This window comes from Abramis brama, assembly GCF_963993115.1.
Source record: "Abramis brama genome assembly, chromosome: 1".
Taxonomy (NCBI): Eukaryota; Metazoa; Chordata; class Actinopteri; order Cypriniformes; family Leuciscidae; genus Abramis; species Abramis brama.
Genome location: NC_139963.1, coordinates 21,284,070 through 21,303,678, shown reverse-complemented (window position 1 = coordinate 21,303,678; position 19,609 = coordinate 21,284,070). Strand labels below are relative to the sequence as shown.

Below are 19,609 nucleotides of genomic sequence, written 5' to 3'. Positions count from 1 at the left end.
GTTCCTTGAAGGTGTTTTTGCTCCTTTTGCACAAGTTTTGTCACACCTGGCACACGGTTTTCATCCTTAAATAAATCTGGGCAAAATGTAGTTGCCTTGTGGTTAAACTTAGCAGATATAGCTAGTCTCTCTCATCCTGTCTAAGATGCTGATTTGGTTTGGTAAACATAAGATAGAGTCGAACTCACTTCCTTTGTGCTGTGGTTTTACAGAGCATGAAACGTCGGCCCATTCATCTCAAAACTACAACTTTTCTGCTTAACTGTCGGGTCATCGCTATTCTGATGGTGCCTACGCACTCGATTTTGTCAAAAAGGTTTCCATCTTGTGTTGGCTGGAGATGTATGATTTTGATTTAAGTCAGTTAAAATTAAAAGATAGTTTAATTTGAATGCTTAATGATGAGTAAAACGAGTACCTAGAGGTCTCACCCACACATAGATCCCAGTGTATGTTTGAACAAGCTATTTTTTAGGTCAGAACTTCGAAAGTAACTCAGCTTGAATAACTCAACACATCTCTCACTCTTTTCCTTTTGTACTTGTTCTCCTTCACCAAGTCTCTTATAGAAGAATGGCCAAATTATATGTAATTACTCGTGTAACATCTCATAGCTAAGTTGGTCATTGCTAAGATGTTGTGCAAGCAGAATTTTTGACATTTGGAATTCGTGTCTGCTGATGTTATTTGGGACTTTTGTCATTTTTAGTTGTTTTCGTTTCAGTGCACATAAGCAGCCAGGTTCTGGTATGCTTACAAGTTTTGTTTTTTAGTAGTTATCAAGTTTAGCCAGGTGAGAAGTTTGAGTCACGCCATTCTATGTCGGTGGTGAGTCTGAGAATCATGTTAAGCGTCCTGTTCACACATAACTGAGACTTTAACACTGAACTGGCCTCACACAGGATGCACTGTTTAAAAAATGCAACTCTTTTAGATGCGTAAGCCCACACTTAAACGCATGTAAGACTATGAATGTAATTTGATACATACGACTGATCAGAGAGAGACAGTTGCGTTCAGTCTGTGTTCACAGTCGGTGTTTAAAGGGTAACTCTTGCCAAAATTGAACCTAGTCTCTTTTTGTTAATCTACCCGAGTCAAACTTTCATGTAAAGGCATAATTAGAATGGAAACGCCACTTTTAAGATTGACCGTATTTTTGTTTTAGGTCAGAATGCCATTTGAATGGAAGTGCATGGGGCTTGACTATGATTTTTAAAACACTAAGGAGGTTCGACACAACATAATAATACTGTGCTCGAAGTATCACCAGGGGCTCTACACATGAACTTGAGCATTGACTACATTGTTTGTGTACACAAACTTTACTAAAAAGAAAGGTTTTGTACGACTCACTTTATCAGTTAAGTGTTTCCGGTGGCTGGAATTTTGTCAGTCAAAAGTAGTCGATCTCCGAATGCAACGTAATGAACTGACTCCATATGAGGAAATGACATGAACTTAAGCCCTATACGTACTGGATTAGTATTATCTTGGGACCTCGTGTGATTTAGAAATTACCCACCCACATCTGAATTTCGTGTGGCGCATTCACACGGAATAAATGAAGCCTGTGATTTTACTCGAAATTACTGACTTATCTCCCGGATATGATGTCAATAGGCTATTGCTTGGAAATGTCTTGTCATTATTATAGGTCTGGCTGTATGATATATCATAAACAGAAGAATGTTCCTTACCACATGCTGCTATACATGTCATCCATCTCCATCTAATCATTATTTTTGTTTTTGCTCTTCTGATGGTTTTCAGCTTTCTCTTTCTGCAAATTGTATAGTTATATCGTATGGTGTATAGCGATATGACCCAGCACCCAAAATACTATCAAAACACTCCAAGGCAGCCTCCATTCTTTCGCGAAAGATGGATTAAAAAAGCGCACAGGAAACAAAAACCTTGAAAAAATTATAAACGACCCCACCAAATCACAGACATACCGATTCGCACGGGACTAATATTATCACAGGACCTCGGTGTTCGGCGAAATATGGCAGGTCATATGCGGGGGAATTTTTACTTTACAAATTACAGACATGGCTGATTCGCACGGGATTAAGATCACAGACAACCTCTGCAATTATTACAAATTACTAGAGGTCACCAGGTAATACTTATCCCGTGCGAATAGGGCTTTAGATAAAAAATTATCCGTGAATTTATATGGAAACAAGCTTTAGGAGCTTTCCATCTTTACTCTCCTCATGTTACGTTGCATTCGGAGATCGACTACTTTTGACTGAGCCATCGGAAACACTTAACTGATAAAGTGAGTCATACCAAACCTTTCTTTTTAGTAAACTTTGTGTACACAAACAATGTAGTCAATGCTCAAGTTCATGTGTAGAGCCCCTGGTGATACTTTATGTTGTGTCGAGCCTTCTTAGTGTTTTAAAAATAGAGATTTTTGATGCTATCATATAAGTGCCCCATGCACTCCCATTCAAAAGGCATTTTGTCCTAAACCGAAAATACGGTCAATCTTAAAAGTGGCGTTTCCATTCTAATTATGCTTTTACACGAAAGTTTGATTCGGGTAGATTAACAAAAAGAGCCTAGGTTCAATTTTGGCGAGAGTTACCCTTTTAAACCTGCTGCAGTCGTTGTAATAGTCTGTAAGTGTGTTCAGTTGAGTCTTGGAATGTTTCAGCTAGTCGTTAAGTGTTTTGTCGGCATTAAAAGATCTGAATATTTCAAGTGATTCATTTATCAGCCTTCAAGAATATTATAAACCCTTTTGCATGGACTATTATGGGTTATTCTGATGTACTCCTTGTACGTAAATTGTACACAGGGCTTGACATTAACACCCGCCAACCTGCCAAATGCGGGTGGATTTCAGCTGTGGCGTGTAACGCAGTCACTCCTATTAGCTACTTTGGCGGGTTGAATTTGATATAAATTTTCAACTGTAGTCTAGGCATCTAAAATAATATACTAAGTGCAGTCTAGTGTTGTCAAAAATATAAATTTTCCGATACATTCGATACTGAAGTATATGAAACTATTCCGCAGGAGACACAATTCCAGCCGCGTGTTCTCGCTCTCTAATCTCTACGACAGCGAGTGAGACACAAACCCGCGTTTCATTTGCTCCGAATGACTATTGCTGGTTACAGGGATTGCATTTTGCCGTGGGATTTCGCATATTCAGCATAATACCCCATGGTATCTATTGATGTCAAAATTGTGGCCAGTGATGCTGAGTGGCTAGTAATTTTGGAAAACCACTTGCCACAGTGGCTGGTGAGCAAAATAGTTAATGTCAGGTCATGGTTGTACAGCGCTGAAAGACTTTCATATTGTATGGTGCGATTAATTGTCATAGCTATGTTTCCAGATTTAATTTATGCGAATAACTGGAATATAACTTAATAAAGCAGTGTTTACATACTGTACGTTTTTAAGAAAACAAAATAGATTTTTTTTTATTCTGTTTATTTATTTATTTATTATTATTATTATTATTATTATTATTATTTTTATTTATTTTTTATATTTTTTTTTAACCAGTGCATTTACAAAACCAATTACGGAATCTGTCCCATTTTGTTTCCAAGTTTTCAAGCTTTCAAGCTTTCAAAGCTAATCGTGTACATAAGAAACCTACAACCAGTTGCATTCGTCCATTGCATTCGTATGTTGCATTCGTCGTTGCCATCCTCTGATCTCTGGCTCTACTCCTTTATGAAATATTAGGCATAAACTTCTAAGAATATCTAGTGGAGAATCACTAGTTATATAATCCAAATGATCGGACTGATGTGATGCTTGAAGCTATAGAGCATAAACCATTCCCTTGCTCTGGTCCTTCATCTGAATCTGAATATGAGTTTGCATTTTGAATATTTATTTAAAGGTCTTAAATTTCATTCTTTCAAATGTGTAAATACCCTGTAACAATGTCATGTTTTCTCCAGAGATCTGGTCTAGCTAATCAGTGATCTAATTTCGCATATGTATTTTGCATATGTGACCCTGGATCACAAAACCAGTCTTATGTGTAATTTTTTTTAAATTGAGATGTATACATCATCTGAAAGCTGAGTACATAATCTTTCCATTGATATATGGTTTGTTATGATAGGACAATATTTGGCCGAGATACAACTATTTGAAAATCGAAATATTGAGAAAATCGCCTTCAAAGTTGTCCATTTCTATTGGCGAAAGTGCTGCATCCACTCACAAAAATAAATGTTTTATATATTTAAGGTGGGAAATTTACAAAATATCTTCATGGAACATGATCTTTACTTAATATCCTAATGATTTTTGGCATAAAAGAAAAATCTATAATTTTGACCCATACAATGTTTTGTTGGCTATTGCCACAAATATACCCGTGCGACATAAGACTGGTTTTGTTATCCAGGGTCACATATGTGTCTTTTTCCGATTTTAATTTACACTTATCTGCTTCCATGTGCCAGTTTAACCTACAATACTGTAATTATGATATAACTAAAGATACATTACACATTCCTTGCATGCTCACAACACCTACTAAAAGATTTTATGTCAATTTATGTTTGTTTTGTATGAAACATTGGTTGTGTGACTGGCCCTTTAAGAAGGCGTGTCGAAAGTGGAACCACCAAATGCTTGCTTAAGATCTCTTCTTAGAATCATCTTAAAAAGAAAAAGAAATGAAAACCAGAAAAGCAGAAACAGAGAGTTCAAATGAGGTGGTGCTTCCCTTTAGTAGGTTTATGTAATGCTTCATACTGGTCCCATAATATCTTCCAGCATCTGTGATCCAGTTTGAACCCAGTGTCTGCTGATATCAGCATCTCGCTTGGCACACTGACTGGACTGTCAACACTGTTCAACCAACAACAATGATGCCATAGAAAACACCATCTAAGAAGCAATTTCTTAGTGTTTTCCTTAATTAACTTTCCTTTTTTTTTTTTTTTTTTAATACAATGCATAATCAGAAAAAAAGTAGGTTTGGGGAAACCCTTTTGAAAGCAGTTATAGCAAATCTATACCAGGATTCTACTCGTCTCACGTTAGCCACTCTACATGGCCGCTTGCTCTAACATTAATGTTTACCTAGAATAATGTGCGCATATCTAAGTGTTTGTGCGGAGAGTGGAAGCTAAATAAGTACAGCACTTGCAGCATGACATTTTTAACTTAACGTGTATTTCTTTCTAAAGATGCTGTATTGCGGAGATGAGTCAGCGTTCTTCTTTCTCTTCTCTTTCTCTTCTTCTTTATCTTTGCCAGCGACATTGACTCAGAAAACACTTGTTTATTAATAAATATATAAAGCATAAACAAGCAACTAGTCGACTAATGGCTTGACAAGTTGACTAGAAAAATCTTCAGTCCGGGGCAGCACTATACACTACTACACGGTTGAGTACATAGTGCGTAGTGCACCATTTGGGACAACACTAGTGTTGCAGAAAATAAACACTGCAGCTTTAAGGTTCAAGAATTAGCATTCAATCTAAATGTTTTAATTGCAGTAGATCTGCAGATATTTGTATTGCAGACATTAAGCATGTAATGCTCTAAAACGAGTCTAAGATGAAGATATTTTGTGCGCTCTTACTCGTAATGAGTGCATGACTAGCCATGCTCTTTATTGGGTGGGTTACACACACACACACACATACTCCGTTGAGTCAGTGAGCAGGTGATAAGCAGTGTATTTAAATACATGCCATGTTTCCCATTATATCTGTTAGTAAAAGGTCAGACGCCTGCTATACTCATCAAAGCCATTTGCTTTCCAAATCCTTTCGATTATACGAAGCAAACTATATACTCTGTAGAGAGAATATAGCGAGTTGATTGGATAGAAATGGTCTTTCCAAAATAGAAATAAACAGCTATGAGAGCAGATGGCAACTTAAGGGGATCTTTACAGCTCTCACCCAATAACTGTCTGGATCTAAATATGGATCCCAAGGGGAAGGAAAAGCCACCAGCAAATCTGCAAATGTGTATCTGCTCTTTTAGAGTATTCCTAGGCCCTACTTTCACTGTCTTCTCCCTTTCACTTCCTGTGTGTGTCTGCGCTTCCTGTCAACTTGAATGCCCTAGTTCACTCTTATCTGCCTTGTCTGATCACCCTTGACTGAGTCGACATGCTTCCCCCATTAAAACACATTATTACAACCTTAGAAATAAGTACAATTTCACCTTTTGATGCACCAGAATCATCAGGCCTGATTGTAAATTTATAGTTTTTCTAATTTCGAAAAATATTATTTAACAGTGAAATTGAATTGAATGCTTTTCTATTTTATTTTCAGTTTGTCCTTTTTAAATTTAGATTTTTTATCATCAGTTTTCACTCTTACTTTTAGTTTTAGTTATATATATATATATAGGCCTTTTAGTTGTTTTTATAGGCCTAGTTTAAGTTTAGTTAGTTGTGGATTTAGTTTTAGGGTAACACTTTATTTCAATAGTCCACTCCAGACATTTTGCTGACTATAAATAACTTTGCAAGTTCATGCCAACTTATTCTTCTAACCCTGAACCTTAACTTTACAGTCTACTTGTGCTCTGAGAATTAGTTGGCATGTAGTTGCAAAGTTACTTGCAGGTAGTAGAATGTTAGCCTGGCTAACGTCAGACCTAGTCTCATTTGAGACGTGGTCTGGGAACCACATGTTCATTTTCTCGTATTTGAGGCGTGGTTTACGAATGCCCAGAGCCGTTTATTGGGCGCTACGAATGTCTATCAAATGCGCCTGTACGTAGCTCATAGGCAATCGTTTCAATTATACCAGATGACGTATGTAGAGCGACAGAAATTCGATGAAGAAGAAGACGAAATAAACTTGCGTTCTAAACTACTTAGAACACTATCTAAGGCTGCATCGAAAGGTAACGTCACGGCTGATGCCATGTTGGATCCATAGATATGAACAAACTGCTTCGGTGTGTCGCATAGACGTCGTCATCGTCTTGCTGCTCCCTCCCCGTTCTGTGATTGGTTCCCTTTTTGAGGGGAAAATCTGGTCCATGGTATCCAGGCTGCCTAGCAGCATGAATAAAATCGCGCTGCGTTCAAGGCAGCATGGGGAAACCCAGGCTAGTAGAATGTCTGAAGTGGACACAAAAATCGAAATAAAATGTAACCGCTTCTGTTTTTTGTATTTTTGTAATGCCAAAGAGTACTAAATGATGTCATTACAATTGTCAGGGCCATCTATAGAAGTCATATGTTATAAAATAGTTATTATTTTATAAACACTATATTATACTTATATTGACTATTCTGCATCAAAACCTAAAACTAAAATCAATTTGTGGCCAATTTTAAATATTTCTGAAAAATGTTTGTTTTTAATTTAATTATTAATAAGTTAATAAAAATGTTTGTATGTATTTTAAGTTTACGTTAATGATGCTAATAACACTATGTTGGTGATTTGATTTAGTCACAGTAGACGTGTTACTGTTGAGAATCATTTAAATATGTGTGATTAGCACAGTGAATCGCATATTCTGGATTGGCTTGACGTTGATGTGGTTACAGGGACTTTCTGCTTAAATTCTGATTACATAACCTAAACCAAAATTAAATGTCTTTGGGCACTGCATAAAGCCTCTACAGACATCTATGAATGCAGTTATAAGAGATTTACTACGCAAACTAATTATGTCTGTGCCCTAATTTTCACCTTTTCTGCCTTAGTAATTCCTCACCGGAAGATAAACGACAAACATCGCCATGTTTTTGACTGTGGCGGACCATTGTGATTGTCTGTCCATGATTTTGATGTCAGATAAAGCAACTTTATTTTACCCCAATTATACGATGAATCCCTAATCAAGATTAGACATTATGTTTAATAGGGTTTTAGAGATGAAAATGACGATATGAGTTCACACAGATGAAGTGGTTTTTCACACTAACCTCATAATTTCTCTCTCACACACTGTTCTCTCTTGAGGCGGAACTGCATTCTGTCTTTTTGCTGGTCAGGGTTAAAGGGCGTTGTTTGAGTGTGATGTTGCTGTGCATGAACCACTTTGACCCCATAGACCATAATCTCTCAATAAACGACTACAGCACTCATCTTTTTCTTGCTTCTTTCCAGCTCACTCTTTTTTTCTCTTTCCACATGCTGTCATAGAATAATAACAAATATATAATATAAGAGATAAATTCAGTGTCTGTGGCTTTGTAATTCTCATTCATTGTAGGCAGGGTGCAATGTATAATGGACATCAAAACGAAATATTGAAGTGGTCTTAAAAAGTACTTGAATTTAATTGAATCAAATTAAACTTTACATGATTTATTTTATATAATTACTGTATAACATTATGAAAAGGGATGGAAAGGAACAAAAAAACTTGCAGTACGCAATAGAAAATAGGAACAAAAATCATTTTCAGTTGTTTCAGACTGAAAACGTTATTTTTAAATACATTTCGCAATTATATATATACAGGGTTCCCACGGGTCCTTGAAATCCTTGAAAGTGTGTGAATCAAAAAAAAAAAAAAAATTGAAGGCCCTGGAAAGTTTTTGAAAATAAACATAGATACATGTGCTTGAATTTATTTTGTGCAAGAAGTTTTCTGAAAAGATTCCATATTATTCCCTGAGGTCCGCTAATGTGTTATTTCGCCAACACTTCGTGGCCTATGCATACTTGCTTGTTTGATTTACGTTAATTACGCGCATTTATGCGTTGCGTTAAGAAACTACTACGATGGTACCTCAACGTTTAACAGACAGACCGTGAAACATTGCAAAAATGAGCTGAAACCGCTGAAACATGATGCCTGGAAAATGCAAGTTTCAAGATATTTGGCTCACCAAAGCTTGTTGCTTGTTATGATAATGTAAACCCATCAGGCAAGCAAAACTTAAAAGCATATTCATATATCTTATAACTTGTCATTACATGAGCCTAAGCTCTTTTTTTAATAAAATCCATTAAGTTAATATCAGATCATTTAAGAATACAGTATAGGATGTACCAGATATTCTTCAGTTTTATGCAAAACAGAAATACGACAAATAAATGCTTTTTTTGCATAGTTCTGTTTGACACATGAAAACTGTAACAATGTATCTTACAAGGTAACATGATGTTACCTTGCTCTTACTTGAAATGTGTCCCCACATTAAGTCCTTGAATTTGAGGGTATTGGAAAGTCCTTGAAAGGTCCTTGAATTTGAAGTTAACCAAGGTGTGGGAACCCTGTTATACACATACATACATACATACATACATACACGTACTTAGATTTGCAACATTTCATTAAAAATAAAGTTTTAAAGGTAGGGTAGGCTACCAATAGCGAGCTAGCTTTGAAAGCGTATAACGTCACAAGTTTCCATCTCTTCCAAATTACTGTAGTGCATTTGACATAAACATAAGCTTGTTGTTTTGGTTCAGGAGGAACTGTAAAAGGTGGGTGCTGTTTCGGTTGCGGTGCTCGATGACTGAAGTCTATTTAACTCTGCATAAGTATGAAAATACATATATGTTGACAGGCAGGTAGGACATCATAGTGTTGCATTCGGACCGAATGCAATGATTGGACGAACATTTTATGGTCCTACGCTTTCCACAGACGTTTTATATATACATATAAATACATTTAGACCACTTAACTTAGTGATTGCTATCAGGATGTGAAGAGACTTTCAACCAGCATAACAAAAAAAAATTTAAAAAAAATTAGGAGCAAATCACCTATTCTGAAACAATTCACCCTTTTGAATTCTATGGTTTTAACTGTCAGGACATAATAAAAAAAATAATCCGGTCTTTATCCGGTCTTAAAATTACATAAATACAACTTCAGATGAAAAACAACACTTGACATATTACATTGTGTCATTATTTATTTAACAAAAATAAAGCCAAAAAAAGCAAACTAAGGCCCCGTCCACACTACTGCGTTTTAGTTTAGAAACGGAGAATTAAAACGAATACGATCTCCGTCCACACCAGCGTTTTAACTGCGTTTTTTAACTGCATTAAAACGACTGAAAACGCGGATCACGTGACCATTCACCAACACTGGGGATGCGCGTGCCGGTGTAAACACAACTTCATTGATAAAAATTATCCCACATGCGCTGGTTCTTCCCAGGTTAACCCAAAACCGACGCTCCATGTACGGTCGATACCGCCGCTGCACACGGGAATTGTCACAGATCGCTCGAATAATAGCTTGCCTCCGGCACATGTAGGCAGTTATAGCATTGTAAAATGCAGAATTTACTTGCACAACAGCTGCTAGCAAAGATATACGCCATGATTGATGACACCCAATCATAGAGCCGAGCGTGAGCCTCTACTACTTCATCGTTTCTAAAGTCCTCCGTTTTGACCCGTCCACACTAAAACGCCCTCCGGAGATTCAAAACGAAAAACGGGTCGGCAGCGTTTCTAAACTTCTCCGTTTTGGGTCTCCGTTTTTGCCGTTTTAGTGTGGACGGGAGGTGCAAACGTAGCAAAAGGTCTCCGTTTTTAAACGAAAACGCAGTAGTGTGGACTGGGCCTAAGTACACCTTGTGATTCAATTGCTTGTAGAACCACCTTTAACTGCAATTTCTATATGACATTAGTCACTCACATCGCTGTTGAGGAATTTTGGACATTTACACATTGCTTCAGTTCATTGAGATTTGTGGGCATTTAATTATGCAGACCCAGCTCTCTTAAGGTCCCGCCACAGCATTTCAATTGGGGAAGCAACGAAATGAAAATGCACTTGGCCCAAAACCAAAACCGAAAATGACTTCTTTTTTTTTTATAATTATTAATTTCTTATTTTAAATTAGTTTTTTGTATAATTGTATTGATATTAGATGTTTTAATTAAATTCAGTAATTTCATTGAATCTGAATTAAAAAAAACTGCAAGCCAATAAAATAAAATAACCACACTTTTATTTTAAAGTAGGCTAACAGACCAAAATTGGACAGAAATATTTTAAAATAATATTAAAGCTACAATATGTAATTTTTTCGCCACCAGAGGTCGCATTTTCAAAACGATAACAAAGACAAAGCTTGATGATGAAGGAGAGTGGAACTATGGGAGATGTCGTTTTAACCATCCAGAGATCATATAAATTATATATCAGCTAATAAATTAGTTTTTGTATTACCTGTACATTTGATCACACTATGTTATGTCATCGTAATGAATTAGCTGCCAGGAATGTGAAATGTAGGCTAATGTTTTCTGTGAAAGTGGTTTTTGAATATTTGATTACAAAAATCTTACATATTGTGCCTTTAAATATCAATATATTATTCTTCATTCAGTTCTATGCAACAGAATCAGAGTAACAGATTTATTTTTTGATCAATTTTCAGAATAATGTATAGTCCTACAAAGCTATTATTATCAGAGCATGTGAGCAGATAGCGGGGAGCGGATCAGTGAACGAGAGGGTAGTGTCATTTTAGCCACGGCTATACCACACCATGTAACAGCAAAGTACGGCTATTGCAAACAGAAACAAATCTACTACAGATACATTTCATGTCGGCATGTCGCGTCAATGTTGTGCATCTACAAAAAATCCTGCACGAGAGTGAAACCTGAGCGCTGAATACAGAGGAGCGGGGCAGCTTATATTTTCAGCTTTTTTTGTCTTTTGGCCTAAAACCGAAAATGCCATTTTCAGCCAATAATTTTTGGCAATCGAAATTTCGGTGCATCCCTAATTTCAATCGGGTTGAGGTCTAGACTTTGACTAGTTCAGCAAAGTTTTGACTGACTAGTTCAAAACAAAGTTTTGAATGACTTAGGCCAGTTCAACACCTTTATTCTTTCCTTTTCCAGCTATTCTGTTGTAGATTTGTTGGTGTGCTTGTGATCATTGTCCTGTTGCATGACCCAATTTGGGCTAAGCTTTAGCTGTCAGACAGATGACCTCACATTTGACTCTAGAATACTTTGATATACAGAGGACGGAGGTCATGGTCTTCTCAAAGACTGCATGGTGCCCAGCTGGGCCTGTGGCTGCAAAACCAGCCCAAATCATCACCCCTCCAACAGCGAGATGGACAGTTAGTATGAGGTGTTTGTGCTGATATTCTGTGTTTGGTTTTCTCCAAACGTGGTGCTGTCCATTAAATGGCCAAACATCTCCACTTTGGTCTCGTCTGTCCAGAGGACATTGTTCCAGAAGTCTTGTGGTTTGTTCAGATGCAACTTTGCAAACCTAAGCTGTGCTGCCAATGTTCTCTTTGGAGAGAAGAAGCTTTCTCGGGGCAACCCTTCCAAACATGCTATACTTGTTCAGTCTTTTTATAATTCTACTGTCATGAACTTTAACATTTAACATGTTAACTGAGGCCTGTAGAGTCTGAGATGTAGCTCTTGGGTTTCTTGCGATATTTTCTCTGAGCATTGCACAGTCGGACTTGGGGTGAATTTGCTGGGATGTCCACTCCTGGGAAGATTGGCAATCGTCTTGAATGTTTTCCACTTAATAATAACAATAATCTTCCTCACTGTAGAGAAATGGACTTAAGATTGTTTGGAAATGGCCATATAACCCTTCCCAGATTGATGGCAGCAACAATTGCTTCTCTAAGATCATTGCTGATGTCTTTCATCCTTGACATTGTGTTTTAACACACACCTGAACGCTCCAGACCAGCAAACTGCCAAAACTTCTGCTTTTATAGAGTTGATCACACTTGCTGATGATCAATTAATCAAAGACATTTGATTAGCAGCGCCTGACAGCTACTTACCCTCCTAATTCCTATGGAAGCAGTAGTTTGTCACACATGGCTTCTCCATTTTGGCCTAGTTTTTGTTAAATAAATAAAGACAAGTACTCAGACTGTGAATCTGCTGGGTTAAACTGTCTCTCAGATGTGCCTGTTGCGATATTATTTTTAGATTTTGCATGTACAAATGCGTACGTGCGTCTGAAGTAAAGAGATGCCGTGTAATATGCTGTTCTGTTTCAAGGTCTTTATATTATATTTGTATTTGTATAAAAATAACATGTTCACCTAATCCAAACTAAAAAGCTATGAAAAGTATTTGCAAGTTAACACACTGAAGCAAAACCGTTGCCTGCGATCTGCGGCACAGATCACAAGTTTGCTCTAATTTACCGAAAAATGTTTTCCATTTCTCACAGCTCTTTTTTAAACAGAGAAACTTTATACTCAAGTTTAATAGTCTCTTCACTTTGTATCTTTTTGCCTTCCAGCACTGAAAAGTTCTGCGTCCTTTCATGAGCAGAGACGAAGTTTAGAACGAGCTAGGGTAAGTCCTACAACAAAGATTTATTTATTTTTCACTCTCACTTTATTCCTCATACTCTCCTCCTGTATCTCAGACTGAGGACTACCTGAAGAGAAAGATCCGCAGTCGTCCAGAGAGGTCAGAGCTGGTCAGGATGCACATTCTTGAAGGTGAGTATTTTAATAACACCCCCTGCAGTTCCAACACAGACACACACCTCACAGAGAGAGCAGAGGTTAAGACATATACAGTGGCTTTCAAAAAGTTTAAAACAATATGATAGGGTCATATACAGCATGTTTAACTGTATGTATTTCCTGTATATAGAGACGTCAGCGGAGCCATCTCTTCAGGCCAAGCAGCTTCTGCTGAAGCGAGCTCGTCTAGCTGACGACCTGAACGATAAAATCTCCCAGCGGCCTGGTCCGATGGAGCTCATTCACAAAAACATCCTTCCAGTTCACAGCAGCCTCAAACAAGTCATCATAGGTACTAAATTAAAGCCAGAAACACAAAAATGATCACACGGCAGAGTAAAAGCTTTGTTTAGTTATAGACCAACATACAAGCCGAAAACAGTTAGCCATTTAACATGAGTGGTAGTTTCCCCTGGTATTTGTTCTGTTTAATTCATTTGAATTAATCTTATTATCTTAGTTAATCTTATTAACTTACTTTATACTATTATGTATTTCTTATTTTTTTATCATTATGTTGGATTTTTATAATATATCTAGGACTACAAATAACAGTTAGGTTGATAATCCGTCAGTTATTTAATAAATATTTAAAAGATTAAATATATAATAATAATTTGTATAATACATTTATTATTAACCGCTCATAACGTATATCATATTCATATATATATATATATATATAAAGAGTTCAGATGCAAAAGCCTCTAAGTGCCATCTGAAATTTTCTTCTAGAATGATCATTTTTATCAAGCTCGTATATTTAAGTTCAGTAATTTCACTTAAATGACAATTAATAGGTAATCTTCATTGCCATTTAAGTGAAATTACTGAACTTAAATATATGAGGTTGATAACGATCATTCTAGAAGAAAATTTCAGATGGCACTTAGAGGCTTTTGCATCTGAACTCTTCATATATATATATATATATATATATATGCTATACGTTATACGTAATGAGCGATTACTGCTTTCAAAATGCATTTTTTGCCAGTTTAAATAACTAGAAATAATATTAATTATAAATAAGTAAAAAAAAAATATAATAATAATAATAATAATATTAAAGAAAAACAAAGAACAAACCTACTGTAACTGGAAAGATTGGAAAGAAATTGATTGTTGATTATTTTTTGATTATCAGTTTTGTTGATTAGTTGTTGTAGTCATTAGTAATTATATGTCCATTATATCAGCAAAAATATAGGCATTAAAAATAAATCAGCCCAGGACCAGTTTTAAGATAGCAGTTACAGCATATTGAACTTTCATACTCTCTTTCATACTCAGCATACATCTAAATCTTTATCTGTCTCTTTATTCACAGTTTTTTGTGAGTGACGAAGCGAAGCAAAGCTCTATTTTAACGAGTTGGTCAATTTTCCCTTCAACACTTACATTCGCATTTATATTCCTCTCACTCAACATTTCTTCTGGATCATTCCCTTTTTTCCTCAATCTGCAGCAAATCCATTCACAGGCACTTCACTTCTCATTCCAGCGCCGCTGTTAGGTGGTATATGCGCATTCATCTTCATATTTATATCCTGCCACGTTCCTGCAGCGGTGCAGAGGGCGATAATTTGATGCTGAGTTATGGCAATGAGATCGGTGTGCGTCAAACACCAAGTTAAATTAATTAGAGGGGAATTTACATTCACGTTCAAACAGTATATGCCACTCTGTGGTGGCAGGAGTCGATTAACCGTGAAGTTTATGCAGCGTCACACAATGCAGCACAGAGAGGGAATGCTAAAAAGATGTTTGCACAGAATGACTTAAACTGTTTTAATCCCTAAATAACCTTATTAGAGAGTTAATTAATATCGGCATAATGCCACACTCTCAGAGCACGAGCTCAAATTAAATAGAAATATAATGCAGTGGCGTTTAAAGGTTTTATTATTCACTATAGGACAATATTAGTGCAGTGTAAGTGAAACAGGGAAATGGTGCTGTTCAGAGGTTTACTTTGTGCTTTTTCTTATTTAAGATCACTGAGTATTTCTAAAACAATTTATTCATTTATTTATTTAATGGCAATATGAAAAATCCCATGTTTTAGCTATAGGCATGAATCGTATTTCTTTACTTATTTCATTACACCTGGCAGAAAATAAAGTGAAATGCAATTGTGAAAATAAACACTCTTTAAAATGCAAAAATAAAAAATACATTGAAAATAAACAAAATAAAAGAGTAAAAACATGTTTTTTGTGCCTGTCATCAACCTCCTGGATCATCCTAGCAGCCACCACTGATGTTGACTTTAGAAAATGTACAAATCTTGCATGTTTACTCTAACCATTCGTCTTTCGCTCTCTCGCCTTCAGAGACGGAGTTTCCAAAAGTAGAAGCAGAGAACTCTTCGTTTGATGAGGAAAGCAGTGACGCTTTCTCACCAGAACAGATACTCTGTCAGGACTCTCCCCTTGTCCACTTACCTTCTCCGCCTGAGATACCAGCCAATGAAACAACACCAAAACAGGTGCCATATCATCATTTTCTCATATAAAATTATACTATTATAGTAATAGAAGTATACTTTGGGCTATTGCAGCGTTGACGTGAAGCATTTTAGCTAATTTAAGACTGTTCTTATGAGGATACTTGCCCAAAACAGACATTTTGACAATTTTGTCTGTTTTTTTTTTTGTATGTTCAAGCACAATAAGGTGCAAAATGAGAACTCAAACCAGTGCTGGCACACTGTTTGAGAACTGCTTCACAGACAGCGCACCAGTACCGAATTTACGCGCTTGAATGGTTTAAAAGTACTTGAATGAATGATGATCATAGTATAGGCCTACACGTGAATCATCCTTGGCCAGCCGCTCTCTCTCACTTCACGAAGCTGGCAATCCAGAAAGCGGGATCATGCACTGTAACGCTAGCCAAAGCATGTCAGGAAAAAAACGGATGCTGCATTAATTGTGTTAAATATTTTTAAAGCGTTATTAAGAAAGAAAATATTAATCAGAGAACTTTACATGTTATTTTTTACAGGCCTTGTATATATAATATAAAAATGAGATGTTGCATTGGCAAATAGCTGAAATAAAAAGTTGATTAAGTTTAAGCAGAGGTACTAAAATACTTAAAGTGAAATAAAATTAAAGCTAAATAGAAATATCTTCAAATAACAAATGACAAAAGCACATAACAAAATTATAAAACAAACTAAAATTGAAATTAAATCTGAAAATATAAAAATAAAGGTTAATTCAAAGTATTAATATATGTAAGGAATAATTGTCAACTCAAAGCGATAATTCAATAATTCAATGGCCCCGGAGTCAATTAATTCCGCTTATACTACTTTTACCACACCTCAAGACATTGTTCAGATGATGTATTTCAAGACATTTGTCAGGTTTTTGTCCTTAAAACACTCTTGTGTGTAGGACTAATTTCTTACACATCTCATCCCACGCCTCCATTGCTAACTGACGTCATTTTAGAGCTATGGAGGCTTGAGCCACTGATATCAGACTAATGCAGTTATTAGAGAGAGAGAGAGAGAGAGATTAAGCGTATGTGAATTACCTGAGTTTGCGTCTCTCAACAGTGTTCGTCTCTATTGTAAGTTTATCTGGTCCAAGAACAACGCCGTTATTACCTCCCTAGAGAGAAATGTCATGTAGCTTTTAAAATGTCAGAGCAGCGCCGACAACACGTTTCTGTGTGAGTGTGTGTCTGTACTGTATGTGTGTGTGTTTGAGTGAGAGAGAGCGGGAGAAAGAGAGTATGCGCTTTCCGTACACAGTAAAACGTAATTTTGTGGCAAAAAACATGTAAATAATTTGTCGTTTTTATCCTATAGTTTACTTTATCTATTTGCTTGGTCAGTGTCGTTGTTATTTTGCTGTTGTCGGCTGTAAAAAATAACTGAAATAATTTGGCGAAGTGATACGGAACTGTAATACTAAAATAACAATGCAAACAGTATGTGATAAAGGGATTAGTGGTATGTAAAAGTATGGCAAACGTATATACATTCCCATCACCAATAGCATGTATACTTCTAGCACATAGTATTGAGTGTCTCAAACACATAGAGGTAGTCTCAATTTGTTTTCCATTAAACCTGTGCAAATCTTCCCAGTTTCAGTAAATCCCCTCTGGCTTATAAATAATAATCTATCATCATCAGAATATCACACACACACTTGGAAGTCTTCGTGTAGCTCCTCATGCTCAGTCAGCTCTCTAGAGCTCTGAATTATTTGCAACGCTCACCATCTTCCTTCAGCTCATTAAACATCCACTCAGACACTTTCGCACACACTTATTCTAACAAGCATGCATGCAATCTGCACGCAATAATGTTTTGGTCCTGTGGTCACATTTACACACACATGCCCGCACTCTCTGAATAAAGTCACGCAGTCGTGATGGAGTTGCTTAAGTTCATGTGCTCCTCCTGTCCTGTCCTCTCTTAGGTCCCGCCCCCTCCTCCTCCACCTCCGCTGCCAAACGCAGCTGGCCCCGCCCCTCAGCAGAAACTAGCCAATGGAACAACAGGCCACAAGCAAGCTCCTGCACTACAAAAGGTGACGGTTCATCATTTAACCCAGGACAGCTGTAATTACAATTTAAAGTCTTGCACACGTGTCCTATCATGCACAGTGCAATAATGCCACAAGATAAATCCTTTTCCATGCTAGTATTAGTTTTTGCCCAATATTTTTGACATATTGAGAATATTTTGGACACTATTATGTAGCAATTAACTACATTAATGTATGTATGTATCCAAAACTTATCCAGTTATTATGAAAGACTGGAAACATTCATCAAAATGTCATTGGTCAAAAGGTGACATTCCCCTACTAGTTTAAAGATTATTATCCCTTGGGGGTTTGTCTGAATAACTAACATGTTAATGCTTAATCATAATCTCTTTCTGTCTTCTTTAGGGTGGTAAAGTGAGTAGTGAGCGCCCTTCTCAGCGCTCTAAGAAGGTGAGAGACAATAAACCCAAAGTAAGGAAGCTGAAATATCACCAGTATGTTCCTCCGGACCAGAAACCTGAGCGTGAGCCTCCGCCTCTGCTCGACTCCTCCTACGCCAAACTCCTCTATCAACAGCAGCTCTTCCTTCAGCTACAGATCATAAACCAACAGCAGCAAAACTACAACTACCACACCATCTTACCTGCTCCGCCCAAGTAAGATACGCCACATACACATATTTCTATGTTGATTTTATATTGAACTATGCATGTTTTACAAAAAATAGATATAGATATAGATGTATATATCTTACAAACTTTAAGATTTAGTTAAAATTAGTTAACTACATTAGTTAGCATGAACTAATAATGAACTGCATTTATTAATCTTTGTTAATGTTAATTTCAACATTTACTAATATTTTATTAAAATCTTGTTAATGCACTGTGAACTAACATGAACAAACAATGAACAGCTTTATTTTTATTAACTAACATTAACAAAGATTAACAAATACAGTAACAAATGTATCGCTCATAGTTAGTTCATGTTAGTTATTACATGAACTAATGTTAACTAATGTAATGAACCTTATTGTAAAGTGTTACCTTTTTTTTTTTTCAAATGTTTTTTGAAAAAACTCTTGTGCTCACAGAGGCTGCCTTTTATTTGATTTAAAAAAGTAAAAACAGTAATATTGTGGAATATTATTATAATTTAAAAATTTAATTTCATAATATCTAATGTATTGTTTTATTCCTTTTGATGATAAAGCATTTTCAGCAGTCGTTACTCATGTCTTCTGTCACATGATCTTTCAGAAATCACACTAATATTATATTTTTTCCTCAAGCTTCTTTGATGAATAGAAAGCACTGCATTTATTTGAAAATAGAAAATAGACAATTTTTCACTTTTGATAAATGTAATGCTTCGTTGCTGTATAAAAGTATGAAATTTACTGACCCAAACTTTTGAACAGTAGTGTATATATTACTGTTATTATATTGTTTTTTACACTTTATTTAGGCCTCCTGCTGATCAGCAGCTTGCCTCAGCCAATGGCCCGTCAGCATCCAGGAATGACACGCAACCTCAATCAACATCCACTAATCTGACAGGTCAAAATCAGCAGAACACTGCAAATGGAGGCGGGATTAAAATAGGGCCTCTGCCTCCTAACCTGGATGAGCTAAAGGTTGAATCACATGCTACA

The 19,609-nt window shown here is 36.4% G+C and overlaps 1 protein-coding gene across 10 annotated transcripts in view; it reads left to right on the top strand.

Moving 5' to 3' along the window:
- The window catches only part of mrtfaa (myocardin related transcription factor Aa), a 45,819-nt gene that overhangs the window by 19,181 nt on the left and 7,029 nt on the right, over nucleotides 1–19,609 (top strand). For all 10 annotated transcript variants that reach the window (XM_084116694.1, XM_084116695.1, XM_084116690.1 and 7 more), the window contains 7 exons: nucleotides 13,204–13,259; nucleotides 13,333–13,408; nucleotides 13,566–13,727; nucleotides 15,772–15,926; nucleotides 17,881–17,991; nucleotides 18,358–18,608; nucleotides 19,423–19,591. In XM_084116694.1, coding sequence (XP_083972820.1) covers nucleotides 13,204–13,259; nucleotides 13,333–13,408; nucleotides 13,566–13,727; nucleotides 15,772–15,926; nucleotides 17,881–17,991; nucleotides 18,358–18,608; nucleotides 19,423–19,591 — 980 coding nt within the window. The remainder of the gene's footprint in view (nucleotides 1–13,203; nucleotides 13,260–13,332; nucleotides 13,409–13,565; nucleotides 13,728–15,771; nucleotides 15,927–17,880; nucleotides 17,992–18,357; nucleotides 18,609–19,422; nucleotides 19,592–19,609) is intronic.